Source organism: Macaca mulatta, chromosome 16 (genome assembly GCF_049350105.2).
Source record: "Macaca mulatta isolate MMU2019108-1 chromosome 16, T2T-MMU8v2.0, whole genome shotgun sequence".
NCBI lineage: Eukaryota > Metazoa > Chordata > Mammalia > Primates > Cercopithecidae > Macaca > Macaca mulatta.
In genome coordinates, this window is record NC_133421.1 from 6488321 (window position 1) to 6501230 (window position 12910).

General features: G+C 55.4%; 3 protein-coding genes across 23 annotated transcripts; 1 reads left to right on the plus strand and 2 right to left on the minus strand.

The window, feature by feature from the left end:
• Positions 1–939: 939 nt before the first annotated feature.
• Positions 940–3708, minus strand: SLC25A11 (solute carrier family 25 member 11). 3 transcript variants are annotated; one of them, XM_077968921.1, is made up of 8 exons: positions 3487–3708; positions 2697–2849; positions 2406–2612; positions 2139–2229; positions 1966–2056; positions 1781–1880; positions 1650–1701; positions 940–1525 (listed from the first exon to the last, which is right to left on the minus strand). In XM_077968921.1, exons 1-8 carry the CDS (start codon positions 3546–3548, stop codon positions 1370–1372), a joined length of 912 nt encoding a protein of 303 aa, XP_077825047.1. In that variant the 5' UTR covers positions 3549–3708; the 3' UTR covers positions 940–1369.
• Positions 3646–8802, plus strand: RNF167 (ring finger protein 167). Of its 18 annotated transcripts, none has more exons than XM_028835567.2 (12): positions 3955–4003; positions 4130–4369; positions 4516–4636; positions 4720–4800; positions 5936–6061; positions 6171–6258; positions 6445–6535; positions 6769–6874; positions 7007–7100; positions 7972–8043; positions 8134–8214; positions 8291–8802. In XM_028835567.2, the coding sequence occupies exons 3-12, from the start codon at positions 4553–4555 to the stop codon at positions 8590–8592; spliced, it is 1125 nt and encodes a 374-aa protein (XP_028691400.1). In that variant the 5' UTR covers positions 3955–4003; positions 4130–4369; positions 4516–4552; the 3' UTR covers positions 8593–8802.
• A 420-nt stretch (positions 8803–9222) lies between these two features.
• Positions 9223–12093, minus strand: PFN1 (profilin 1). Of its 2 annotated transcripts, XM_015118359.3 has the most exons (3): positions 11799–12093; positions 10206–10398; positions 9223–9567 (listed from the first exon to the last, which is right to left on the minus strand). In XM_015118359.3, exons 1-3 carry the CDS (start codon positions 11928–11930, stop codon positions 9470–9472), a joined length of 423 nt encoding a protein of 140 aa, XP_014973845.1. In that variant the 5' UTR covers positions 11931–12093; the 3' UTR covers positions 9223–9469. The 2 variants fall into 2 exon arrangements, with proteins under 2 accessions (XP_014973845.1, XP_077826215.1); XM_077970089.1 differs by lacking the exon at positions 9223–9567 and having other exon boundaries at positions 9797–10398.
• Between the last annotated feature and the right edge of the window lie 817 nt (positions 12094–12910).

The following is a 12910-nucleotide window of genomic DNA, read 5'->3' on the forward strand; positions in this document are numbered from 1 at the left end:
TCTAGGCCTTTGCCCTCAGTCCAGCCAGGTGTGCTGTCCTTGCCCCCTCCCCAGCCAGTATAACCACTCAGTGTGCAAGTCACTTCTCCCAGGTGAGGTCAGGTGCTTTCCAGGTTACCCTGCAACACTATTGCTACACTGTTTCCCAACTGCTCCTGTATAATCTTGCCTTCTGGACTGGAAACTCCTTAAGGACAAGGTTTAGGCTTCAAGTGTCTTACAATAGCCACTAAGGCCCAGGACAGAGTGTACACGGAGGCAGCAGCAGGGGTGCCACGATGCTGAGCTCCACCTCTTCTGCTGATGAGGCTCTGCCAAAGGGACAGCTCCCACCTGCTGCCTGCCTGTCCCCTAGCCTGGCCAGCACTCCTCAGTTTGACCTTCCCAAGTTCTTTTATGCCCCAAAGAGGTTTTAAGGCTCCTTGAGGGCTGGCCTGGGAACCACACATCTTCTAAAGAAATGGATAAGGTTCTCACTCTCCCCAGCCAAGGACGAAGATCAGGTCTCTGGCCAGCATCCCTCTTTCCTCAAGCTTCCAGTGCCCACCCACTTAAGCCCTGGCCCTCCACCCGCACTGCCTCCACCCCACAATGGTCTTCCTCTCTCAGAGTCTCTTTAACTCCTCCCTCTTTAGGCTGCAGAAGCAGTCATCAGACCGAGGGGCTTTTCCTGGGGATTATGTGAAATGATCTGTGCGTCTGTGGCATTCTTGGGCAAGTGGCTGGAGGAAACACGCTGGGCCTGGGATTTGAGTTTTTCTAGCCCTGTCAGCTGCTGTGGCATGACAGATTTACACAGCATTTGCATAAAACCAGCGGCTGCTTTTTCTTTAACAATTTTTCTTAAAAACTCCAGTTCCTATTCTCCAGGGGCACCAGCTTCTTTGTCCAGTCTCCTCCCCTCTCCTAGCCACCCCCCAGACTCTCCAGATTTGGGGCTGGTGTCATCAATCCGATTTATTAAGTCCTCAGTGAGGGGGAGGAAGGGCCACATCTCCCTCTGTAGGTCCTTTGACCATCTTGATGGCTTCTGCTCCTCCCTATCCCCTCAGTTCTGCCTTGGTTTCCCCAATGAGAAGGGGGATCTTCTGCTGTCCTGTGTGCCCTGAAACTAAAACCCAGGGGGAGGCCAGAAATCCTCAGGAAGTTTTCCAGCTCCCTGCAAGAATAGCCAGGGACAGAGAAATCACAGGATCAGGATGAGCAGGGCAAGCTGGAGCAGGGGGTAGAACAGACCAAGTCCTTTACCGCAGAGGAAGAAACCACACTGTGGAAGGGAAATAAATAGAGGGGTCCAGGGCAGCAGAGCCCAGGCCCCCAGGGCGCAGTGGCCATAGACGCAGCAGGCAAGTGGGAGCCCCCGGCCGCTTCAGCCACTGAGGAAGAGACGCCTGTAGGCCTTGTTCATCTGCTCCAAGAAGATGAAGGTGAGGACGGTGTGGGGACCCAGGCGGGCATAGTACGGTGTGAAGCCCTTCCACAGGCTGAAGAAGCCCTCGTAGCGGACAACCTTGAACAGGACATCCTAGACACAGACAAGCAGGGCGCTGGGGCTGGGACTCTAGGGCCCATCCCCCTTACCCAGCTGCCTTCACACCTTTCCCAGGGGATCTGACACCCCACCCAGGCTCCCAGAATGGCTTCCTCACCAGTCCATTCTTGTATTCCGGCTTCCCATCAATCATCCGCATGTTCTGGATTCTGAAGGGGAGAAGGCAGGGGCATGAGAGACCGAAAGGACACCTTCCCACCCACCTCCAGGACCAGACTGCACACTCACCGGGTCTTGGCAATATCCACAGGCATGGAGGCAGCAGTGGTGACAAGACCGCTTATCATGCTGGCACAGAAGTGGCACAAGATGTTGTCAGAGAAGTAGCCTGGGGGAGGTGAGGCGGGGGTGGCAGTCAGCTCAGAGGTGGCTCAGGCCAGGCTGGGAGCTAAGGGCCCAGCTCTGGGTCTCACCTGAGTCCAGCAAGAACTGCTTGGATTGGGAGTAGGAGGCCAGCTGGGCAGCATTGACGACGACGGCCCGAGCCATGGTAGGGATGCAGCCCTGGAGGGAGGGGAGCGGGCAAGAGTCAGAAACCCCTAAAACCGGACTTCACAGCCCCCAAGTCTCCAGCCCCTCCACTCACCCGCCACAGGGTGAGGACTCCCTCTTCCCGGGTGATCCGAATCAGGGCATTAAACACATTTTTGTAGCCACGGCGCTGGTCAGCTGGAAGCCTGATAAGAAGGCAGGAAGAGGTCAAGATCAGGATAGCCCACAGGGCCCCACAGATGCAAAGAAAGGAAGGCCAGAACAGGTAAACGCTCTGCTCTAGATGTGGGATAGAAAAGGGGTCCTTTCATTCTAGATTCCAGGGAATGGGGCTGGGGTGAGGCTCAGACTTGGAACTCACCGGCCATCCGCAGTCATGCGGATAAGAGCCACTTCGGCTGGTGTTCCCACAAAGGCACCAGTGGCACCTGCCGTCATGCCAATCAGAGCCTTCAGCAGAAAGCCAGGGGGAGTACCATCAGCCCCAGTCAAGCGCTCAAACAACACGGTATAGATGCCAAGGCGGGTAGTGGTGTAGGTGGCCTGGCGCAGCAGGCCAGCCGACAGCCTGAGGAGCAGAGGGGTCAGCATATCAGGCCAAGGTCTGGAGCTACCAACCCACAGCCTACCCTCCATCCTGAGGCCCCAATACCCGGTGTAAATGCCCCTCAGGCCTTCTGCCTTCAGGATACTGGTGAGGGCATGGAAGCTGGTTTTGTACTCTCGAGTCTTGGCCCCTTCCCCACTCAGCTGCATCCGGTTCTTCACCAGGTCCAGGGGCTGGACAAAAACTGTAGCTCCCATCCTGGGGGAAGATAGAGGTGGAGTGAAGGGATTCACTATTCCAGATCTACCAGTGCCCACTGGAGCCTGGCAGCAAGAGGTTACAAAGGTCAGGGCCTGCCATGCGATTCAAGAATCAGGATGCTGGTGAGCATGTGTATAAGAGTCTATATGTACACCGAGTGCAACGGGTCTGAAAAGTCTAGTTGTCCAGTCGGGGCCATGCAATGCAAGTGCTCCAAGCAGCTTCATGACAGTCAAGCAGTGACCTGGGGCTGCACGCAGTCCGACACAGGGAGGGGACGAAGGGGCATCCAAGATTTAGGACTCCAGGTAGTCCTCCAGGAGCCATTTAATGGCCTGGAATCCCCTGTAGCCCGGCCAAGCTTAGCAATGCGCTGGGAAACTCAGGTGGCCCGGCGGGGATTGTGCAACGACCCCGCATGCAGTCCAGAAGGGGCCTTGCATGGGGCCCTAGCAGCCCATTGGGGAACTCGTAATACGCTGGAGATCACGCTGACCCCGTGCCGGCACAGTTCACTGCAACAGACCCAGAGATGAACCGGGCCCGGTTCCTTGCACCCGTCCCTTCCTCCTCTTTTCCCATCCCTGGGGCCTGAGCTTACCCGGCCAGGCCCCCAAACAGGAACTTGATGGACTTAGGGGAGGTACGGGGCTTCCCGTCCATCCCGCCGGCCCCGGCACTCGCCGTCGCCGCCATCGCCACTCAATGGCCCTCGGCTCCGGGTCCCGTGCGCGCGCGGCCCCGCTCGCGCCCAAGGTGACACCGCGCGCGCAACAGGGCGAGGGCGCGCGCACGCCCCTCCGGCTCTCAGGTCCGGCACCCGCTGGAAGCCAGCGCGGGCGCAGGCGCGCAGCGCAAAGGCGGCCGGGAGTAAGGCGGAGCTGAAGGAGGAGCTTGAGGGAAGCGTGCGAGAAGGGGTGTAACTGATTTAGGAAACCAGAGGAAAGGCGCAGTTTTCACCAAATTGGAATCGCGGGAAAATAGAGATGAGTTTGTCTCAAGGTCTCGCGAGATCGAGTGAGTACGGCTCACCAGAGTAGGAGAGCTCTCGCGATAGACACACCAAGCGTTCAGCAGCGAGGGGACGGGGGAGGTGGGGAGCACTCTCGCGAGATTTGAAGGAGCGGTGGCGGCGGCCAGCGGGAGGAGAGGTTTGTAAACTAGGTGGCTCCAGGTTTCCGGGCACCTTTATTAGGTCGTCTTCTGGGCCACCAGTGCTCCTTCCATCTCCACAGGCACTCCCTCCATCGCTGACCTTTCTTTAACTGGCCTTTTAGGACCGAAAGTTCTTCATCTCAAGCATCAAATGCTGAAAGCGGCCTGACTTTCTCTACCGGAAGCCCTTTTCCAGAGGCTGGGAACACGGCCCACCTGGCAGGAAGTCCCACCTCCTTGAGCTCCGCCACCCTTCCCGAAGTTTTTCTGTCACCTGTGTTAGGCTCCGTCCCCTTTCCCGGTTTTATCCCCGTACCAGAAAAGGATACATTTAGTGCCTCTCACCCAGCTCCACTAAACGGGTTGGATATCTCATTCTTTGAGTCGGGGTTCCTTCCCCGGCGCCTCCATGTAGCTGGGAAGTGGGACCTGGGGGTGGTTGGACCCCTGGGATCCTAAAGGAGGGGCAGGGAGGGCGCAGAACTCCGCTTCTGCTCCTTGCTACCAGGACGAGCGGCCTCCTCAGCCTCTTTCCTCCCGCTGCCATGCACCCTGCAGCCTTCCCGCTTCCTGTGGTTGTGGCCGCTGTGCTGTGGGGAGCGGCCCCCATCCGGGGGCTCATTCGAGCGGTGAGTCCGAGGGACGGAGGAGGCAAGGGCGCTGAAGGGAAGGGTTGCAGGCTGAAGGGGAACATTGCCTTTTTTGTCCGCAGACCTCGGACCACAATGCCAGCATGGACTTTGCAGACCTCCCAGCTCTGTTTGGGGCTACCTTGAGCCAAGAGGGACTCCAGGTGATTTTCTTTCTTTTCTTTCTTCCTCTCCTTCCCCCCCTTTCCTTCCTTTTCTGTCTTTTTTCTTTTTTTAATATTTAGCAAGATCTTCCATCCTGGGCTGGGGTTGGGGAGGTTTGTCCTGGGTGAAACTGGAGGTAGGAAAATCAAGTTAGGAACTGAGCACGTATAGTGTAGAATCCAGAATCCAGAGGGAGAAGACAAAGTGTCCACCCCTGGAACTCCGAGGTTATCAGGGAGACTGAAAGTGGACAGAGACGGAAGGTAGGATCAACGGTCCTTATCAAGAGGGTCTCAGAAGCTGTTGCTTGTATGACCTTGGGCAAGTTAATTTCTCTTTGAGCCTTAGTTTGTTTTACTGTAAAATGGGATATTTTAAGTTTTCCTAGGGTTATTGTGAAGATTAAATTAGATACGCAATTTTTGTAGTACTTCATCCCAAAGACTGCCACATAGCAAGAACTCAGTTGGGCCGTAGTAGCAGTGGAGTTGTTTGTGAGATGGGTAATTAGAAAATTGAAGAGGCCGGGCGCGGTGACTCACATCTGTAATCCCAGTTCAAGACCAGCCTGGCTAACATAGTGAAACCCTATCTCTACTAAAATTACAAACATTAGCTGTGCATGATGGTGCATGACTGTAGTCCCAACTACTTGGGAGACTGAGGGAGGAGAATCACCTGAACCCGGGAGGTGGAGGTTGCAGTGAGTCGAGATCGCACCACTGCACTCCAGCCTGGGTGGCAGAACGAGACTCCATCTCAAAAAAAGAAAAAGAAAATTGAAGGGAAGGGAGTGTGTTCTGTGTAAGTATTGGAGAGGAAACTGTGAAACAGAACTTGAGAGTCAGAACATTAGAAGGCAAAGTAATTGCATTAGCTTGCGGTTTAGGGTACAGATTAGCCCATCTGGGACAGCGAGAGGGATGATGGGAGAGTTTGGTGAAGGGATGTTTTATGTCATTACCTTTTCAAGAGGCTAAGAGAAAGTTGTGAGGTTGCGATGCTCAGACCCCAGGAAGGAGAAGGAAGTGAGGATAGAGGATGTGCAGCATGTGGGCTGGTGTGTTTGGTGGCCCTTGTAGGAGTGAAACCTAGGGAGGAGAAATCTCACTGTTGTTTGCTTCCATCCTTCAGGGGTTCCTTGTGGAGGCTCACCCAGACAATGCCTGCAGCCCCATTGCCCCACCACCCCCAGCCCCGGTCAATGGGTCAGTCTTTATTGCGCTGCTTCGAAGATTCGACTGCAACTTTGACCTCAAGGTTGCTGAATGTGGAGTGGGAGCTGGGCAGCTGAGGGTAAAAAAAGGCACCAGGAATGAAGACAAGTCAGGCCTATGATGGCTCCTTGTCCTCTGCCTTGTCTTCCTAGGTCCTAAATGCCCAGAAGGCTGGATATGGTGCCGCTGTAGTACACAATGTGAATTCCAATGAACTTCTGAACATGGTGTGGAACAGTGGTAAGGCTGGAGGAATCTATACAGCTGGGCTTTCAGTAGGACCCAGAGATGGTGGGAAGGCTGAAGGCTTCAGGAAAAGAAGCCAATCCTTTAGGTGGGTTGGGGCGAAAGTGCCAGATGCCAGGGTTCCCAAAGGATTTGAGTAGAAGGTTGTGAGTCCCCAGAGTAACACCTTGATCCCTGCAGAGGAAATCCAGCAGCAGATCTGGATCCCATCTGTATTTATTGGGGAGAGAAGCTCCGAGTACCTGCGTGCCCTCTTTGTCTACGAAAAGGGGTAGGACATATGCCTCCTTCCCATTCTTCCTTCAGCAAGCAGTTCCATGCCAACCTGGAGCCCAGGCCTCATTACCCGAACCATTCAGCCTCCTGTCCTTCCTTCCCTGCCTCTTTGACTTTCTTCCCATTCCCATCCCCACCTATGGGCTTTGTCCAGAGCCAGTTGCTTTGTCCCTCTGTTTTTCTCCCTTTGCCTTTCTTTCCCTGCTGAGACTGGTCGTCCTTTCCCAGGGCTCGGGTGCTTCTGGTTCCAGACAATACCTTCCCCTTGGGCTATTACCTCATCCCTTTCACAGGGATTGTGGGACTGCTGGTTTTGGCCATGGGAGCAGTAATGGTGAGTAGCTGAGGGAACATGATGGGAAGCACTGAGGCCAGACTGGATCTGGAGTTGGGAGATGGGAGTGGCTTGTCCTAGATTGTCTAGTTTTATTCCTAAGCCTTGTCCATCCACCCCCTCTTCCACCAGATAGTTCGTTGTATCCAGCACCGGAAACGGCTCCAGCGGAATCGACTTACCAAAGAGCAACTGAAACAGATTCCTACACATGACTATCAGAAGGGTGAGGGGTTAGGGGAGGAGAGGGTTTTTCCCACCGTTTACCTGGTTCTGAAGGACTTTGAGCCCAGAAGATAGGGTATACAAAGATGGCAGTGGCTGGGCACAGTGGCTCACGTAATCCCAAGTGCCTGTAATCCCAGCACTTTGGAAGGCCGAGGTGGGTAGGTCGCTTGAGCCCAGGAGTTTGAGACCAGCCTGGGCAACATGATGAAACAAAAAAATCCCACCACTTTGGGAGGCTGAGGCAAGTGAATCCCTGGACCCCAGGAGTTCCAGGCCAGCCTGGGCAACGTGGTGAGACCCCATCTCTATAAAAAATAACAAAAATTAGCTGAGCATGGTGTTGTGCGCTTGTAGTCCCAGCTACTTGGGAGACTGAGAAAGGAGAATCACTTGAACCAGGAAGGCGGAGGTTGTAGGGGGCTGAGATTGCACCACTGTGCTCCAGCCTGGGCGACAGAGGGAGTCCCTTTCTCAAAAAAATAAAAGTAATAAAGATGGCAGTAAGAAATTTTCAGCTTGAGATGCTGTCTTGTCTTGTTTTTACCCATAAATACAGTGAAGATGGGAGAGATATAAAGCAAAGATGATTAAGTGAAATAATTGTGGGAAATAATAGAGGGACAGACTTTGCTTATGGGGCATGTGGAGAGAGCAGAAAAATGGGAGGAATGGGGGAGGATTCAGTTAGAGAAGGAAGAAAGTGGTACTGTGGGGCTGGGGCTTTAGGCCCTGGGGCCTCCAGTGCCCGTATAAGGCTATGGCAGAAGCCCTGCCCATTTCCGTCCCTTCCACTCCCTATCTCCACCCTCACACCTCCCCAAAAACCACTTCCCTTCTTACCTCTGCTTCTCTTTGCTTGTCCCTTTTAGCCCTAAATTCTTCCATGTTCTGCCCTGACCTTATCCTGCCTACCTGTCTTAGCTCTTCCACTGGCTTTGTAGGTGAGGGAAAATTTTCGCAAGGCTTTAAAAGCCTTAGCCCTGGGTCACGATGGCTCAGTGAAGGACTAGATTATTTTCTTTCTGTCCCAGGAGACCAGTATGATGTCTGTGCCATCTGCCTGGATGAATATGAAGATGGAGACAAGCTGCGGGTACTCCCCTGTGCTCATGGTGAGGCCCTCACTGCCTGCCCATGCCCCTCTGCCACTGGCAGCCACCAGGTGCTTCACCTTGTTCCTCTCTGCAGCCTACCACAGCCGCTGCGTGGACCCCTGGCTGACTCAGACCCGGAAGACCTGCCCCATTTGCAAGCAGCCTGTTCATCGTGGTCCTGGGGACGAAGAGCAAGAGGAAGAAGCTCAGGGGCAAGAGGAGGGTGAAGAAGGGGAGCCAAGGGACCACCCTGCTTCCGAAAGGACCCCACTTTTGGGTTCTAGCCCCACTCTTCCCACCTCATTTGGTTCCCTAGCCCCAGCTCCCCTTGTTTTTCCTGGGCCTTCAACAGACCCCCCACCCTCTCCTCCCTCTTCCCCCGTCATCCTGGTCTAATAACCCTCTACACGTACACTTCTGGTGACCTATTTGCACAGACCGTCTTCTTCCCTCCAGTCTTCTAAGTTGAGGGATAGGGGACATTCCATCCTAAGCTGCTCCCTTACCCACACCTATCCTTTTGAGGGGCATTGGGGTGGGGCTGGGGCAAGCAAAGGGACTGGGTCTTCACTTCTTGGGCTAATAAAATTGTTTTTTGTGGACTAAGGAAGGGTGAGATAATTTTTAGGTGAACTTAACCCTTTGGGGGAATCACCCCTTTAGCCATAAGGAGCAAGAGAATGCTGAGACACTAACCTATAGTCATGGGGACAGCCCCAGCAGGCATTTGCTATGACTCAGGGGGAGCCCCACCCACAAGGATGACTCAACTAGCCCTGCCTTGCCTGCAGGCCTGCACCCATTCTCTGGTCCAGATGGCTCTATTCCATTATCCACCAATTTAACCAGCACACTGAGGACTTAGGCCTGGAAATGCCACTGTGGAGGGGCAGGGCCACCTGGCCAGAAGCTCAAATTCTTGCACCTTGTAGTACCTCAACCTTCCTGCTCCCAAGCCATGATAAAGGAGGCAAGTCACAGTGCCTGTCCCCCATTCTGACACCCAAGCTCAAATCACACAGCACCTTGTTAGAATCTTTTTTATTCAGAAAAAAAAAAAAAAACCCAAAAAACAAAGTTTTCCAACCACACACAGGAGGGGTATGGGTAGGGGGAGGTGTCTGTCCATCCAGCCCTGGTCCCCAGCCCATGTGGTTTTGGCAGCAATAAGGGGTATGGGGTAATGGCCTAAAAAATAAAATGGTGTATGTGTATGGGGGAGGAAAGGGGTGCAAAGCTGTGGGGAGCGGTGAAGGGGAAGGGACAGACGAGGTCAGTACTGGGAGCGCCGAAGGTGGGAGGCCATTTCATAACATTTCTTGTTGATCAAACCACCGTGGACACCTTCTTTGCCCATCAGCAGGACTAGCGCTGGAGGAGGAGGAAAGAGAAAGGAGGCTAGGACCCAGGTGTCACAATTCCACCCCCTGCCAGCTGTTCAGCAGCTGTCCAGCCCTGGGGGCTGTAACCCAACCTCATCTCTCCCAACCCCCCCCCAACACACACACACAGGCAGGCTGTCAGTCACCCTGAAACAATAAGGCTTTTCAAAAGAGGAAAATCAAGCTTAAATGCTGGAGAGGAACAGACTAAAAACTTAGGAGTCAAAGGCTCATAGACTGTTGACTCGTGTTCAGGCTAGAAAGGGCTGTGGATGAGCATGCCACCTCCAGGTTCTAACAAAAGAGCTCAAACGATTAACTAAATGATGATTCAGGACCCCAACAATCTACCTATACTCCTAGAAAACAGTTTCTAATCCGAGCTCAAGGCAGGAAGTAACTTAAGAGGTAATGCAGTTCAACAACTTCGAATTACAAGATGAGGAACTGAGACGGAAATGGAGGGACTATCCCATGTTCCATCCAGCATCCAGCAGACAAGGGGCAGAATACTGGTCTGACTGCCTTCATGCTGGGGAATCACACAAGAAAGCACCCTCAAGATTACCAGAAGGCGGTACATGAGAGATCTTGACGCTAGAGGAAGGGTGAGACTCAGGAACTCACTCTTGTCAGTCTTGGTGACAGTGACATTGAAGGTGGGGGCCCCACCGGTGCTCTTGGTACGAAGATCCATGCTAAACTCCCCATCCTGCAGCAGTGAGTCCCGGATCACCGAACATTTCTGGCCCCCAAGTGTCAGCCCATTGACGTAAAAACTTGACCGGTCTTTGCCAACCAGGACACCCACCTCAGCTGGCTGGAAGAGGAACCAAGCGCCCATCAAGTTAGTCAGTGCACCAAGATTCCCACCTTGTTCTCCAAAGACCCACCCCGCGAAGTTATATACTCAGTACCCATCAATGAACTGTGAGAAACTCTGAGGACTGTGGAACGTTAGTGCAGAAAACGATCATGATTCTCAAACCTAGAATATGGGACTAGGGAGGAAGAGATGATGTACTCCTCTAGAGATTTAGATCTCAGTGTTAATGGGGGAAAGTAAACCCAGGAAATAAAGGGAATCAGTGATAAAAGTGAGGAGTCTTTGGATGCTCAGAACTCTCCTTCAGGAAAAGCAGAAGCGGAGAGGGGAAGGGAGGGGGGCGGGCGAGGCAAGAGAAGCAACTTTGCCCTTATTTGGTCAAAGGTTCTGCAGGAGCTCTTAGGGCCCGGACGCCTGGGTCTCCAAGTAACCTAGTTTAGCTCCAGGTATGTCTGCCCTGACAAGAGGAAGCAGACCCCTGGGGGCTTTCCGGGAAAGTTGGAAAACTTTTGAAGGTGGACGGGGGCTAGACCCGGCAAGCCAGCTCTCGGGTCTAGGTACCCCAGGAACCTTTTCCCCCCTCCCCCTTTCACCCCAAGCCCCCACATCCGGTTCCCTCCCGCCCGGAAGCCCCCTTCCCCCCCTTTCGAACTTCCGCTCCCCCTCCCCACTTCCGGGCAGTGTGGACAGGGAGATGGTGGTGGGAGCAGCGGTAGTCAACTCATATTCTTTCGCTTATGCTGTCTCAGAACTTCTCACAAAGTTCCCCTGCTCCAGGCCCCGCCGGATGGCGGGAAGGGAGGGCGAGGGGACTTCCGGGATTGGCCTCGCAGGAATGTTGAGTCCAACGTGCTGAGCTGGGGGGGCGTGTGGTGGCCTCGCCCTCTCTAACGGAGTTGGGAGGGGCCGGGAGTCCACAGAGGGTGGGCAAGGGACCAATACCACGCGCCTGGGGCTCCCTCCCGCACCAGGGGAAACAATGGTAGAGGGGCGCGAGCTGGCGGCCGGACGGGGAGGTGGGGATTCGAGGGTCCCCGGGTCACCTCTCAATCCCAATCCCCAATTAAAATTGAGGCGCGTCCCCACCCCGCCCTGGGAGAGGCGGAAGTGGGCCGCCGCACCGGGCGCCGCGCCCCTCCCCGCCCTGTGCCCCGGATGTAACGCCCCGTCGCGGAAAGCGGGGTAGCGGGCGGGATGGGCGCCGCCGCCTGGGGCATAGGACTTAGGAGCAACCGAGGGACCCGCTCACGTGCAGCCGCCATTCGCGCCGCTTCCAGGACAAGCACCCAGTCAGGGCCTCTCGCTGCGCGCTCTAGACCGCGCCCGCCCCCACCCAAGTCCCTCCCTCAGGGTCCAAGCCCGACCAGTGCCCCGGACCGCAGGCCTCGCAGTACCGTGATGTTGACGAAGGTTTTCCCGGGGACGGCGGCCCAGACGGAGGGCGAGTCCTTGTAACCCACGATGGCCGCGTCCTGACAGGTCCCGTCCGCCATGAGGTTGTCGATGTAGGCGTTCCACCCGGCCATGGCGCTGCTACTGGGGCTGCTCTCGGCGCTGCTGCTGGGGCCGCGGGCTGGGCTCGAGCTGCCTCGGCTGGCGGGCGGGGGGAGGCGGAGAGCTCGAGACACGCGCTGCCGTCCGGACCGCGGCTCTGCTCGCTGTGCAGCAGCCCTCGCACCGCCACTTCCTGCTCCTCCCCCCCGCCCCGCTAGATTTTTATTTGCAAAGGACGGTAGGGGCGGGGCCTACTCCCCATTACCTCCCTCCCCCACTCGCCAGCCCAGACACCGAACTTTGCAAATGCAATTTTAAAAATCCCTCCCCCTATTGCAAAATTTGCAGAGTTCGATGGAAAGCAATGTAGAAAGATGGGGGGTGGCGGCAGAGAGGTGAAGGGTAGGGTTTGCTCCAATTTGCATTGAATATAAACCAGACTTTGCTATCGGGGCAGGGAGTGAGCCAGAAGGAAGGAAGGGAAGAGAAAGGAGGAAGAATTAGCAAGCCGCAAATTTAGCAAATTAAGGAGAGTTCGGGGAGTCCAGGGTTAAACGGGATGACTCCTCCTTCCCCCACCTCCGCCGAAGGGAAGGACCGGCGGGCGGCGGCGCGTGTGCCCGCGCCTGCGCCTGCGCCAAGGCCGGGAGGGAGAGCGCATGGGGCGGTCCGGGCCGGAGCCGGCTGCACGGGAGCGCGCCCGACCCGACCCATGTGGACCCTCCGGGAAAGGAAGGCGGGCTGGGGACGTGTCTCCCGCCTGGCGGAAAGGGCGGGGGCGAAGCCGTGCACGCTGCCGCCTCACCACCCTTGATTTTACTTATTCAATAGGAAAGCAAAGGGAGTTTGGCCAAATACCCTAGTCGCTCTCATAGCTGAAGGCACCCACCGGGGCCACTTCGGTCCCCAGCGTCTTCCCGGGTAGTGCAGGTTAGGTTCACCAGGGCCCATTCTCAGTCCAGAGGATTGTCCCTTCTCTGGATCGGCTCTAGCCCAGGGCCTTATCCCACAT